Here is a 15,347-nt window from a genome sequence, read left to right as displayed (position 1 = left end):
GTAATAACTGTATGGGAAAGTTTTCAAGTTGGCACCAGTGATTGGATGACAATCTCAGCCTTTCACTGGCCTCCCATTGAAAAAATGCGTTAGAAATGTACAAACATATGCACTGGGAGGCCAGTGATAGGAGGAGAATAACTACCTCTATATTGTACCCGTGTAAATCCCTATGGATGCTATAAATACGCTTCTATTAAAAATCATTAACTATATGGTTCATTTAGGTCTGATGAAAACAAATTTGCAGAATAGAAGCTTTACTAAAATTAAACAGAATGCATCATCATTGTTGTATCTAAATTCATAAAGTCATGACTAGTAGAGACTGATGCTTAAACTGCACTTAAACTGTGCAGGTATCCATATAAGCTTACCTCACTTCAACCAAATAGAGCACTAGTGTCATCATCAGGGCCGGCCTTAGGCATTTAGACGCCCTGTGCGAAAAATCTTCACAGCGCCCCCCCCACCCCCCCGTCATCCATGTATGCTGTAATGTTTGTGTTGTCTGTGTATGTGATAGTAGGTGTGATGACTGTGTGTGATATGTATGCTATGTGTGATATTTGTAATGGGTGTATTAACAGTGTGTGATATGCGTGTATTGGTTGTATGTGACACACACACACACACACACAGAGTCAGACGGCCATACACACACACACACACACACACAGGCATACAGTCATACACACACACACACAGACACACAAAGGCAGACAGTCAGTCATACACACAGACACAGACAGTAATACACACAGACACACACAGAGGCAGTCAGTCATACAGACAGTAATACACACAGACACACACAGAGGCAGACAGTAATACACACAGACACACACACAGTCATACACACAGACACACACAGAGGCAGACAGTCATACACACACACACACGCAGACAGTCATACACACAGACACACAGGCGTGCGCAGCCTATTGCATTAGGGTGTGCACCCTAAAGCACAAACACACGCCGCGTGTATATGTATGTGTGTATATATATATATATATATTTATTTATTTACACACACACACACACACTGCTGTGTGTGTGTGTGTGTGTGTGTGTGTGTGTGTGTAAGGGCGCTGTGTATGTGTGTGTGTGTGTAAGGGCGCTGTGTGTGTGTTGTATGCTGTATGTGTGTGGGTGCTGTATGTGTGCTGTGTGTGGGGGTGCTGTGTGTGTGGGTGCTGTATGTGTGCTGTGTGTGTGGGGGTGCTGTGTGTGTGGGTGCTGTATGTGTGTAGGTGCTGTATGTGTGTGTGTGCGCTGTGTGAGGGTGCTGTATGTGTGTAGGTGCTGTGTGTGTGGGTGCTGTATGTGTGTGTGGGTGCTGTATGTGTGTGTGGGTGCTGTATGTGTGTGTGGGTGCTGTATGTGTATAGGTGCTGTGTGTATAGGTGCTGTGTGTGTGGGTGCTGTATGTGTGAGTGCTGTATGTGTGTAGGTCCTGTGTGTGTGTGTAGGTGCTGTTTGTGTGGGTGCTGTATGTGTGTGCTGTATGTGTGAAGGTGCTGTATGTGTGTGTGTGCGCTGTGTGAGGGTGCTGTGTGTGTGTGGGTGCTGTATGTGTGTGCGCTGTGTGAGGGTGCTGTATGTGTGTGGGTGCTGTGTGTGTGGGTGCTGTATGTGTGTGTGGGTGCTGTATGTGTATAGGTGCTGTGTGTGTGGGTGCTGTATGTGTGAGTGCTGTATGTGTGTAGGTCCTGTGTGTGTGTGTAGGTGCTGTGTGTGTGGGTGCTGTATGTGTGTGCTGTATGTGTGAAGGTGCTGTATGTGTGAAGGTGCTGTGTGAGGGTGCTGTATGTGTGAAGGTGCTGTATGTGTGTGTGTGCTGTGTGAGGGTACTGTATGTGTGAAGGTGCTGTGTGTGTGGGTGTGTGTGCTGTATGTGTGTGGGTGATTGTGGGGGGTGGAGGTGGGGGTACATGACTTAATACCCCCCCTCCCTTCTTACCTTATGTAGGGAGGGGGGATTCTTGTTCCTGCTGCCTTCCCTGGTGGTCCAGTGGAGGTGAGGTGAGGTGCCGTTTAGTTAATATCTCCCCTCCCTTGTTACCTTATGTAGGGAGGGGGGACCATGCTACCGCCATCCCTGGTGGTCCAGTGGAGAGTGAACTCTACCCTGCGGGGCTAGAGTTCACTCTCGCGAGATTTGAGCGTTGCTGCGGCAACGCTCAAATCTTGCGAGAGGAACCCGGCGGAGCTGCTGGCAAGAGCTCCGCCGGTCCTCTCCTGCCTCCCTCCCTGCCTGTGGGTCGGTGGGGAGGGAGGCTGAGAGCAGAGCCGGCGCTAGGATAGCGCCGGCTCTGCATGAGCCGACAGCGGAGATCCTGAGATCTCCCCTGCCGGTCTCAATACATAGGCGTGCTGCGGGGATTAGGGTGTGCCCAGGCACACCCGGCACACCCCGTGCGCACGCCTATGCAGGCAGACAGTCATACACACAGACACACAGAGGCAGACAGTCATATACACACACACACAGACAGTAATACACACACAGAGGCAGACAGTCATACACACAGACACACACAGGCAGACAGTCATACACACAGACACACACAGGCAGACAGTCATACACACAGACACACACAGGCAGACAGTCATACACACACAGAGGCAGACAGTCATACACACACACACACAGACAGTCATACACACACGCACACAGACAGTCATACACACACACACACAGACAGTAATACACACAGGCAGAGAGTCACACTCACCTGACAATCACTCATTGTGGAGGCAGTGCAGCTCCTGGGGACTGTTTGGTGGGGAAGCAGGGACTCCTTCCTGCTTCCCCTGCAGCAGTTTTCCGGCGCTTTTAGCTCCGCCCCCGCCGCACGGTAAGCTCCGCCCCCGCTGCAAATTTAAAAAAAAAAAAAAAAAAAATTTATTTATTTTTTTTTTTTTAAATCCCGGCCGGCTGTGCGGCCGCACGGCGCCCCCTGCTCCATGGCGCCCTGTGCGGCCGCACAGCTCGCACACCCCTAAGGCCGGCCCTGGTCATCATACAGTATCACTGTGTCCAACTTGGCATGTCAACTGCAGATATATGTATGTATGTATGTATGTATGTATGTATGTATGTATATATATATATATATATATATAAATTACAAGCAGTGTTGCACTCACTGTAAAAGATGTTCACTTGAACCCACATCTGGGGTGAGTACACTGTTTGATTAGTGTTTATTGGTGCGGTATATATGTGTAACCTGATTACTAGCTAACCTTGTCCTGATGTCCTGATGAAAGTCTGATTGTCCAGACTGAAACGTTGATTTTTAACTTGGAGCATTGAAAGTTCATTTTTATTTGAAGATTGAGTCCGTGGAGTGCTATCTGCCTTCATTTCTATATATATATATATATATATATATTGTTTTTGGAGAGTGTGCTAAATACACCTAATTTAGTGGGTGAGTGAGTGAGTGTGCTGGATCTATGTTGTATGAATTGGCCCCTGCAAAACCCTTATAACGTATGCATGTTCAGGTAAGTGCAGCCCTCATGGTTTCATATGTCTATAAAATGTGGAAATGTATTGCAAGGAACAATAAAATGTCTCAAAGCATAAGGAAAATATTAGTCATGTTTAAGTCAGCAAGTCATACATTAAGTGCTCCACCTCTATATTTTCACCTGGTTTCTATGCCTAGTGTAAGAGAATCCAATAAATATAAGTCTGAAATATATAAATGCATTAAAATGTGATGATGCATTCAAATATAATTAGTATTATAGCAATCATTGTGAACTATTTAAAAAAACTGATTTATAATAAAGCGCTACGGAATCTGTTGGCGCTATATAAATGGCAATAATAATAATAATAATTTATGATTTAAATGTTAGTGTTACAAAACATACCTAATTCTTCATCACAAAATGTAAATCTATTCCATTAAAAGAAAAAATATATATATTTTTTCATATTCAGAGTGCCTATCGAGTCTTCACTAACAGCACCTGCTTGAAGCACATGATCCTGAAGATCCGCAGAGATGCCCGGAACTTTGAACGCTACCAGCACAACAGGGACTTAGTGAATTTCATTAACATGTTTGCTGACACCAGGTTGGAATTGCCACGAGGATGGGAGATCAAAACTGACCAACAGGGAAAGGTATGACTGCTAATTTAAATGGTAATTATCATGTAAACACCGTGTGCCATGTGCACACATACAACGCTGTAACTCCTACAATGAATTTGGAGGATCAGTTGTCATTGCAAAGGTTTTCTATGCAGAACCATTAGAATGATGCCATTGTAATTAATATAAATTTAAAGTCCGCATTTCCAAGAATGTTTTTTTATTGGGATCTTTGTTTGTTTCATTCATCATTTTTATTGTCTAATAATTAGTAATAATAATAATTCATTACATATTTAATTAACCATAATGTCCCCTTGTTGTAGTCTTTCTTTGTAGATCACAACAGTCGAGCAACAACATTTATTGATCCGCGGATTCCTCTTCAAAATGGACGCCTACCAAATCACTTGACTCACCGGCAGCACCTTCAGCGGCTAAGAAGTTACAGTGCAGGAGAGGTAACCTCAAATGTAAAGGTTTCCTTTATTTGTCAATGATTGCGTGCTATAATTGGGCATATCATAATTACAAATTATGTCTTTACTATGACTTTAACCTTAGATCAATCTCCATGCTTAGTCTTCCCTGTTAATTAGAACATCTATTTAATGGAAGATTTATGTTCCGGTAACTTTGGAAGAAGAATAGGTGGCAAGCTTTTAATGGAAAAGTAAATGTTTATTGACAGTATCAAAAGGAACACAATACTATAAAGCAAAGTTTTGAGGATGTAACAGAGTTCCTAATATTTCTATATCTTCCAAATAGCCAATACCTGACTATATTAAGACCAGAGTTTTTAGTTCATTAAAAACTCATGAAAATGTCTACAATACACCTTCGTTAACACCCTGCACATTAACAAATATACTATAGGGTGCTCTGATCATACTCTGAGCATTAGACAAGCTGACCCCACCCAACCTTTTAATAGTAACAATGAATAATCCAGAACAATGGCTTCCTTGCGGTGAATTACTCATTGGTACTGTTGGTAGACATGCCCACATGATGTCTGCTGCTTCAGGGCATGCAAGATTACATCAGCCACGAATTTATGAATAGAGGGTAGTGACAGCACTGGCAATGCCTCTCTAATCAACGTGCATGTGATGGTGATTCCTCAAGAAAATATAACCGTTTGCAAATGCTTAAAATTAGCCTAATTATCAATTCAACAACAAAGTGCTGAATAAGACATAATCACCATGGTAACCTCTAGATCTTTCCCATAACATACCAGCAAAATAAATAATATATTAACAAAATAAAGATAGTTGGCTGGGAATAAGTGTAAAGCCATGAAACCACCATTAAGTACACACATTTGTTTACTAAAATAAGAATTCCATGGGAATTTCAAAATTAAGGCCAGAGTAGCTGTCATGAAAGTAGACTTGACTTAGAGAATGTTTCAGATTTGGCTATTTTGACTGTACATTTGAAATTCGTTTTAAATTTAATTAGATTTCTCACTTTTGTAAATTAACCTGATAAAGTATTACCAGGGAAGCTGCCATTTTAGAATATTAGGGCTTTTGTGATTTCAATATAGTCATGTAAACAACATGTTTGAACAAAAAAAATTATTTAGCTTTATCGTAAGCACAATATGTATTATAAATTCAATGAGAAATTATCAGTAGCTTCCTAATCATTTCCTCTCTATTTATTAAGAATAATAACTATTTATAATCTTAGAAGAAGCCTAAATATTATAGCATATTTATAATATAACCTCTATTTTTTATATTTAACTTTTCTGGCACACTTAAGAAACATGCCTTCAGGTATTGACACTGAGTACTCTGAGCCTCGAGGGGCAATATGTGTTTAGAATCTGAATTAACTATTGGCCTGCTCATCAGCATGGTACTGGCTTTGGTTTAATTGGGGAAATCTCTCTGGCAAAAAGACCATTGAAATGTGTAGACATTGTCCAATTTGAGAATAAACATCAATATTATTGATTATAAATTACATTTACTAAAAGTTATGTGATAGTAAGTTGTACTAACAGTTAATTCTCTTTGCAAGGCATCAGAGGTTTCTAGAAATAGGGGAGCATCATTACTGGCCAGGCCAGGTAGCAGTCTGGTGATAGTAAGTTGTACTAACAGTTAATTCTCTTTGCAAGGCATCAGAGGTTTCTAGAAATAGGGGAGCATCATTACTGGCCAGGCCAGGTAGCAGTCTGGTAACAGCCGTTAGAAGTCAGCAACAAAATGAAGCAGTACCTCTGGGTAAGTAAAGTGTGCAAATTGATTGATTACTTTTAATGCACTTGAATTGTTCCGTCTGTCAAAAGAACATGCATTACTGGGACAAAGTTCAAATAAATAAATAAAAGAACACACACAAAGCTTGTTAGTATACTTTTTACTACTCTGCTTTATGGTTTAAATTACAATTTCTGAATCACTTTTATAGATGTAGACAAAAGCTTTATATGTGCAAGGTGATGCCCTATTCAATAAAGGTCTGAGTATGGTCTCGTTAAACTAAGCTGCACGTTGAACTATCAAGAACTGGACGTAACTGAAAGAAACAGTTGTACAGACAATATAAAAACTATGACAGAAAATCCTGAAATGTTAGGATTTAATCATGCATTGATAAATACAAAAGGAAACATGGCTGTCTGTGTAGACGGTGTACTAAAAACTACATATATTATACTGCAGTTGTGCCTTTAATTCTAATGGTGGCCAGGCTTAGGTAGGGCATCGGAGTTGCAAGCATCTGCAATTCAATATTGAACATTATCCAAGAAGGAAGTGAAGGCCAGTAACATGCATTCTATTGTATTTTGAATATGGAAATAGTGGCTTCTGTCAAGTGTTGTGAGCAGCAGGGGGCACTATGTATCTGTCAAAATTCTGTTTACATATTTAGTTTGCAGCTTCCATATGCTAGTAGCTCACGTGTGAAAAATAGGAAGAAGTATTCAGCAGAGTTTGTGCATGTCATAAAGTTTCCTCTCAGTCTGCCCACTGTCTTTGCCTTTTTTCCTATTTACTATTGCACAGTGGCGCTGCCTTAGTACGTTCATTCTTTCGCCTTGCATAATGTACATTGTAGTTGTAGAGAAACAATTATTACATAGAATCCCTTGAATGTTATTTTAAATGCTAGTGTGCTGTTTGCAGTAAATAAGAGAGGTTGATCCCTAACTCATATGCAATCATGTGACCCAATCAAAGAGCACATCTCAATGACCATCAGATACCATCTCAAAAATCAAATGAGAGTAGGGCAGACAAAAACAGGCTGGCGTCATGCACTTAAAGGAACATGCTGTGCATCAACACGCCTTAAAAGGACACTCTAAGCACCAAAACAACTTTAACTTAAAGAAGCAGTCGTGGTGAATCAATCATGCCCTTGAAGTCTTCCTGTTCAATTCTCTGCCATTTAGAAGTTGCATCACTTTTGTTTTTGTTTATACAGTCCTAGCCACATCTCTGTTTTCTTTTTAATCAGATCTTACAGCACAATGTGTTTACTTTAGATGTTCTTATTTTCTGCTTTGTAAACTGAATCTTATTCACAGATGTGAGGCTCCTGCAGGCTCATTAACAGAGCAGGAGATAAATGATAAATTAAACAAATTAAGGGAAGCTAAAAATAATTGAATCTTTTTTTTAGCAAGTGTGTAGGGAGGCTGTGTAAGTCTTTTTCACAGAAGGTGTAGCAAGGGGCCAGCGACGGAAATACAGCCAGTGTGTGGTTGCACCGGGGAATGCAGGTCCTATGTGTATTAGTTTTGTATATTGTGTTACTTAAATACACAGAAGCTTTTAAAGCAACATGCTGTCATACTTGCTATCATGCAGTCATACATGCTGCCTGGTACATGTGCAGAGAAGCCAGAGATAACATTAAGGGTCTCTTGTTTTGCTTTTGAAACTATTTTTAAATCAAGCATAATGTCCACTGTAGCTTACTTTAATGGATGGTAAGAAAATGTATGGCAAGTGTTTTTGATTATTTCTGACTAGTTTTGTTTATTCATTGCAGCTTATAATGATAAGATTGTAGCCTTTCTGCGGCAGCCGAACATTTTTGAGATGCTACAAGAACGTCAACCGAGTTTGGCCAGAAATCATGCACTCAGGTATTTGTATATGTGTGTCTTATTGTTTCAACATTAGTTGAATTTTAATCAAAACATTATAGTAAAAACAATGTGTAAAAATGTGTAAAAACAATAGAGGGGCAAAGGTTTAAAAAATAATTTCAGGAAGTATTACTTTACTTAGAGGGTAGTGGATGCATGGAATAGCCTTCCAGCTGAAGTGGTAGAGGTTAACACAGTGAGGGAGTTTAAGCATGCGTGGGATAGGCATAAAGCTATCCTAGACTTAAGATAAGGCCAAGGACTAATTAAAAGTATTTTGAAATATTGGGCAGACTAGATGGGCCGAATGGTTCTTATCTGCCGTCACATTCTATGTTTCTATGTTTCTATGTACCAACATGTGATGTATCCTACATCTTCCAAAATGATTCTAACCATGGATATCAGTAATGTAGTCTAATTGACCACTTGTCGGACACTTGGATGGGTAAACTAAACGCACAAAACAACAAAATAGGACAACACAGCTACTCAGGGTACCTGTGAGGCCCAAACTTGTTCAGTTCTCATTTCAGCCTATGTCTTTGCTGTCTTAATCTCTTTCTGGATCGTAGTGATATTTATTGAAATATCCCATTATATATATGTGCACATTGAATGCAGGACATGTCACATCAGTCCTCTATAATAGATAGTAACCTCTTTTAACAAATCATATAGGAGGTAGAGTGACTTCCTTGTAAAAATCTCCACTTTTTTCAGTAATCCTAATCCTAACCTTACCCCTAACCCACCCTATCCCTAAAATTAAGATAATGATGACAGGAATCTTACCCTACCCCTAACCCTGTCCCTAACCCCAAACCTAACCCTACTAGGGGGGCTATGGTTAGGGTTAATGTTAGGGTTAGGGGTAGGGTAGGGTTAGGGTTAGATTCCTGTCATCATTCCCTTAATTTTCTCTCCCTCTACTGTTTTGCCACTTTTCAGAAATCCGAAGTACTTCCGAAATTTGGCACTTCAGGAATTCGGTTCAGCACTTCAGCAATTCTGGACTTCTGCAATTTGGCACTTCAGCAATTCAGTTCGGTTGGGCACTTCCGAAATTCGCCACTTTGGCAATTTGGACATTCGAAAGCATCCGAATGTCCGAATTGACGAAATTCGGCCGAATTTAAATTTGGATCAAAACTAATTGCACTTGTCTACTAATTCATGTTTACACAAGATCACGTCTGAAAATTTCCTTTTTTGTCTGTCTGTGGCAATCTGTCATTATTATTGTTATATTTATTGTCACTATACTCCATTGTGGCTTTTTCAGGGAGAAGATTCATTATATTCGCACTGAGGGTACACATGGCTTGGAAAAATTATCATGTGATGCAGATTTAGTAATATTGCTAAGGTACATCCATTTTTTAAATTCACATAAAAAACGTGCGTTGGTTACTGGAATGTAAACAATTCCTATTGTTGTGTTGGTCAAGAAAATGCCAATAAAAATCTTATATTACCTGCTCAAATTGTTAGAGCAGGTAATATAATGTGCATATAACTCTAAATGTGGAAGCCTTCAATTAGAGAAGTTTAGTAATATCAAAGGACTCACATTGTTACTGGAACACTATGTGGATAAAAAGAAAAATATACCAACCTTCTGTTTGGAAAGATGTAGGTCAGGGGTAGGCAACCTTTCAGTAGTACTACTGTGCCAAAGTAAGATTTTGAAGTCTCTTGGCGTGCCGATCCTCTGTTTGAAAATTGACGTGTGTATGTTGCCGTACTTTGCTTGTGTTATTTATGGGTACTGCAGTTGCTTTGTAGCCTTGTACTTGTGCATATGTGAGCTGTTATAGTGTAAAGTATACGTTTGTGAGTAGTTTGTGGTATTGTGTATGTTCCCTATGAAAGTGGGCTGTGTATGAGAGTTGCTTGTGTAATATGTCACAAGGTGTGTGTATGTCTGGTGCTTTCTTAGGGTACTGTATGTGACAGGCTGCTTGTAGGGTTGTGTGCATGTATGTGGATTATCAGTGGTGTTGTGATTGTGGAGATGTGTTTGTGTGTGGGCTTTTTGTATTATTTGTATGACGTAGAGGCTTATTCTGTATCTCTGTTTATATCTAGCAGTGTAGGTGGCTGCCCTGGGGTCCAGTGGGGACTGGGCTGGCCAGGTTCAGATTTAGGGCAGGAGTTGCAATAACTTCTGCGGGCTGCTCTAATCCAGTGCGGATTCCTATTTACAAGTTCTGGTACAAAGTGATCTGAGGTTACTTCCTATAAGTGATGAAATGTGTAAATTGAGAATTGCTCAAAAAACTCTTGATGGGCCAGAGCCAGTTTAGCTTTGGCAGCCTTGAATGCTGTTTAAAAGCACCTCGAGTGCCATGCATCTCACACGTGCCATAGGTTGCTGACCCCTGATGTAGGTTTTCGTCATATCCTTTCTTAAAACTTGCTTTCTGAGGCCTCAATTTAATATTGTGGTGTAAGCTTTTCAAATTATTTATTATTTTTGAATATACTTTAAAAATTATTGACAATTATAATTTTGTAATATTTAGATGTTTTTTATGTGTTGATATCTTTTTTTATATGTTATATAATTTGATATATATATTTTTTTTATTCTTTTGTTTTGTTGTGCAAAAGATTAACAATCAAGCTTGCTCTGCCACAACAGCAGAGCCAAGCATTTCAAGAGACAGTATACTGTGGCATGTGATCAAACTGCACATCCCCAGATTAGGCAGATTGGGTTGTTGGGAGTTAGTTAGCTCAAGAAACTCCCTTGTCAGGCTAGGAGCAGTGGCAATGCGTCCGGCGGCCATGCTGGTCAGGTCCTGCCCCTCTTGAATCATTTCTAAAGCTTATCCAATGATATTAACTTGAGATTTGAGGGTTTTATCTCCAATAATATGTTCCCTCATCCGCCACAAAACCTTACTTCAAGCAAAGATATGTTCCTCATCATCTTCGCACAAAGCTGAATGCTTACAAATAGCTTCACACAATATGTGTTCATAAATAACTTCACACAATGGTTAGTGCTTGCTAATTGCTGATTGTACTCACATAGTTTCACACATTGATGAGTGTTCACGTATAGCTTCACACAGTGTTAGTGTTCACACAAAGCTTTACACTATGTACAGAAATCACATTACTTGATGGTAAGCTCACTATTACCTAAATATACAACTTTGTATTTAAAGACGCATGTGATCTATGCTGTTTTATGATATTACCTGTATATGTTGTGGTTTTTCATTGAGGTTTTTTACATGATCAGAAAAATAAAATGTTAAATCCCAACTTCTGTGTAATCATTATAAACCTATTTAAAATTGTTCTCATGGAGCTGATCTTGAGGCATATAAAAGTAAAGCAGTTTTAGCTTATCGTATAGATGCTATATAATGACAAAGGAATTTAGATAACAAGATCTCATAGTAGAATATGTAGCATGAAACGATATATCTTACAAAACAGAAGCTTAACATCTTCACCCAGCTCCCAAATCTGGAGTTAAACCACAAGCAAAGCACTTGTAGAACAGATAATGTATACGCTTTATTTGTTTAAATTTACAAACAAATGCTTACAATATAATATGAATATGTCATTGTCACGTTTTGTTGTGTCATCATTATGCGTGTTAATACTGATTTCTTGTTTTATAGCCTTTTCGAAGAAGACATTATGTCATACATTCCACTTCAGGCAGCTTTCCATCCCGGTTACAGCTTCTCCCCACGTTGTTCTCCTGGCTCTTCACCGCAAAACTCTCCAGGTGACTATGTCTCTATGTCAGCAGAATCTTATTTATAACACAAAGAACAATATTTAAATAGATGTGTATCTGCCCGCCACGGCTGGCTCAAAGGAAAAGGAGAGAGAACACAATGAAATTCACTGGAGGCCTTACATGATATCCCACCATCATTGCTTCTAGACTGTTGACATCTATTCAAATGAGATCTGCTGGACCACTAGATGGAGTAGACTTGGCTCTCAAAGTTTCCAAACTGGTGCTCACGTGGATTTAGTGTGTTGTTAATATATCAATTGAAGCATAATTAGGAATTCCCTAACATGGCTGTTAACTGGGCAGACTAGATGGGCCGAATGGTTCTTATCTGCCGTCACATTCTATGTTTCTATGTTCTAACTAAAGTGAGAAATGTGGAGAAATCAAAGTGAATTTCAAATTAAACGGCAAAATAGCCGAACTGGAATCAGCTCGTTGAAGTGGTCCTGGGTGCCTATAGTGTTCCTTTAACTTGAATTAGCATTATATCATAAACCAGGTCTAAATGAAATGTTCTTAAACACATTATGTATGATCTCTCTGCTATTTATTATACATGTGTGTCGTTTGCTCCAGTGCACACTCAGGTATGACTCAAAACACGTATATATAATAGATACATATATAATCACTTATATAAAGTTCAAAATGACAGTTACATTCAGCACACACATGGCATTTTATACAAATTTGCCACTTTTCCTATTACCTAGGTCAAGTTATCAAAACTTGAGTTTTTGATCTAAGCACCAGTTGATATTACTGGAAGCAAATTAGGCAAACACGTCTTGCATTTTTTACATTAAAAACGCACATGTGGGGAGTCCAGAGAACATTAGGTATCCTCAAAATAGTTAAACTACTTTGTTAAGTCAGTAAAGAAAATCATAATTTAGTCATAATAATTATTGTTTCACATAGGTGTTATATGTTCAAATACAACATTTGGTAACTTTTGCAGCACTACATGACTCATTTATTGGTTTATGTGAGCACTTCCCATTCTTGTTTTTTACTTTAGTTTTCTAGTTCTGAGTGGTTCAACTTTTTATTTTCCAATTTTTTTTAATAAGGGTCACATGAGAAACAAATTCCATACTGAAATGTAACATTGGCGACTCATAATGTAAAAGTAAAAATAATTGATCATATAAGGTCACAAAGTCAAATACTAAAATTAATACAATTACAAGTTAACATTTCGATATGAATGGAAAAATGTGACATTGGAAATTTAGGGAGATGTTCTTCCCATTCTGTATGTCAAGTCACATCCCATGGAGGGTGCTTTTCTAGTCCTGTATCCCATGTCTAATTCTGCTGATTAACATTACCTTCCAGGACTGCAACGTGCCAGTGCCAGGGCTCCCTCTCCTTACAGAAGAGATTTTGAAGCAAAGCTAAGAAACTTCTACAGGAAACTTGAAGCCAAAGGATATGGGCAAGGTCCGGGTAAAATTAAGTAAGTGTTCCTTCACCAACAGGGTTTTACTTTTCTCATACATAATATTTGCAATCCCAGTTCTGGATGATGGCGCATCTGTCAGTGGCGCAGAAACTGGTGCTCTTCATCCTCTGCTAATGAGAAGTTCCTCCATTTAGTAAATTGCTTGCATACTTTCAGGTAATTTAATTACACTGAGAAGGTTAACTCCAATCCATTACGCCAAATCAGTGCACAAACACAGCGAGGGTAAAAGAGACAAATATATAATATTTATTTAAGCAAAATATAATGCAGATGATAAAAAGTGCAATTTATACCAATCCTTAATAGGGAGATGTCGGCACTGAAGAACAATGGCCACCCTATAAAAAAATATATTCTCCAACATCTGAAAGTTTTCCGGCTCAGTTATTTTGATCCAAAATGTGCTATCATATGGTTAATTCCTGGTTTAGCGAGTAATCCTTCTTTTTAATATTGTAGTAAAGTAGGATCTCCTTTTCACTGTCCTTTTAATATGAAGCTGTCCTTTCCAGTCTCCATTAAACTTCTCTAATAGAGTAAATCTCTGCCAGAAATAATGTTAATTAATCCCTGATTGGCTGTATGGTTCAGTCATGTACACTGTAGATGTAAGGTCCAGCTGAGGATCCCACATCTAGCACATCTCAGTCCTGCAATACCTACATTGGATATTATTGTCCATTTCTTGAACTAGTCTCGCTTGACTACAGTGATTCTCAGGAGGTCTCGAAGCTATAAATATTATAGTCTCGTGTTTATTTTACAGTCTAGTGCATAAATGGATTTCAAAGTATGAATGTTCATAATTTATTCATGGATACTTTTAGTGCAGTGATAACTAGCAAACATTTGTTAGTAACATAGTCATTGGCTATGTTTTATTTGGAATTCACTTGTATATTTGATGCAGATTGAGCATCATACAGATGTAGTCCACGGCATATTTTATGTAAAAAAATATATATAATTATACTTTTTACTATTTTTGTTCTTTTATCGACTGATAAATATACATTGCTGTAGATCGATTTTTGTGCACTTGAAAGAAAGGGCATTTTATTGGCTTAAGTAGAAAATTCAATACCCATGAATTGGCGAAACAGGTAACACAGTCTTTTTACAAGAACCTTTTACGAAGTGTAATAATTCAGATGAGACGTTATATAGACATGAGAAGCAATATATATTGTATAACTGTTGTAAGATCTCTACACTTTATTGTCGAGTCTCAGTTTCAAAGGAAACATCTGCTACATGTATTAGCAAGGCACTGAATAAATCCAAAGGAGAACCATATAAAACAAGCTGCGTGTTTTTTTGTTTTTTGTTTTTTTTAAATAAAGAACCTTTATTTATTGGTTCATACAGATATTTTTGTTGTCCACAAGATTATTCTATTATCCTAGTGGAAACATCTATTTTAAATCACTGATTTATGTGTTAAATCCTCTTTAACTCTAGAAGATTGTAGATATTGTATTACTCACTCCTAAAAAAGAAAAAAAAATGTATTTTTTTTCTTGCATTCGTGCATTTATTAGCTGTGCTTTGTTTTTGTGCTCTAGGCTCATTATACGTCGAGATCATCTTTTAGAAGGCACGTTTAACCAAGTAATGGCTTATTCACGCAAAGAGCTCCAAAGGAATAAGCTATATATCACATTTGTTGGAGAAGAAGGGTGAGTATCAATACTATGTAAAATTACCTTTTATCCAGTCTCGATTTAGCCACATTCGTATGCGTAGATATGTATCTGAACATTTTGAAGATAGCCACAGCATACAGTGTTATCGACTTGACGAAATCTGTCAAGATTCCATGATAAAGAAATTATTAGGTAACTGAAAATGAGATTTA

At 38.5% G+C, this 15,347-nt stretch overlaps 1 protein-coding gene across 1 annotated transcript in view; it reads left to right on the top strand.

Annotated features, from left to right (window-relative positions):
- Window positions 1-15,347, top strand: part of HECW1 (HECT, C2 and WW domain containing E3 ubiquitin protein ligase 1) — a 319,149-nt gene that overhangs the window by 267,776 nt on the left and 36,026 nt on the right. Inside the window, exons 14-21 of the mRNA XM_063452127.1 lie at window positions 3,965-4,150; window positions 4,447-4,581; window positions 6,261-6,366; window positions 8,144-8,240; window positions 9,529-9,612; window positions 11,891-12,000; window positions 13,360-13,480; window positions 15,055-15,168. Of these exons, the coding sequence (XP_063308197.1) occupies window positions 3,965-4,150; window positions 4,447-4,581; window positions 6,261-6,366; window positions 8,144-8,240; window positions 9,529-9,612; window positions 11,891-12,000; window positions 13,360-13,480; window positions 15,055-15,168 (953 nt within the window). The remainder of the gene's footprint in view (window positions 1-3,964; window positions 4,151-4,446; window positions 4,582-6,260; window positions 6,367-8,143; window positions 8,241-9,528; window positions 9,613-11,890; window positions 12,001-13,359; window positions 13,481-15,054; window positions 15,169-15,347) is intronic.

The sequence above is a fragment of the Pelobates fuscus genome, chromosome 4 (genome assembly GCF_036172605.1).
Source record: "Pelobates fuscus isolate aPelFus1 chromosome 4, aPelFus1.pri, whole genome shotgun sequence".
Taxonomy (NCBI): Eukaryota; Metazoa; Chordata; class Amphibia; order Anura; family Pelobatidae; genus Pelobates; species Pelobates fuscus.
Note: the sequence above shows the minus strand (reverse complement) of the source record. Positions and strands in the feature narration are given on the sequence as shown.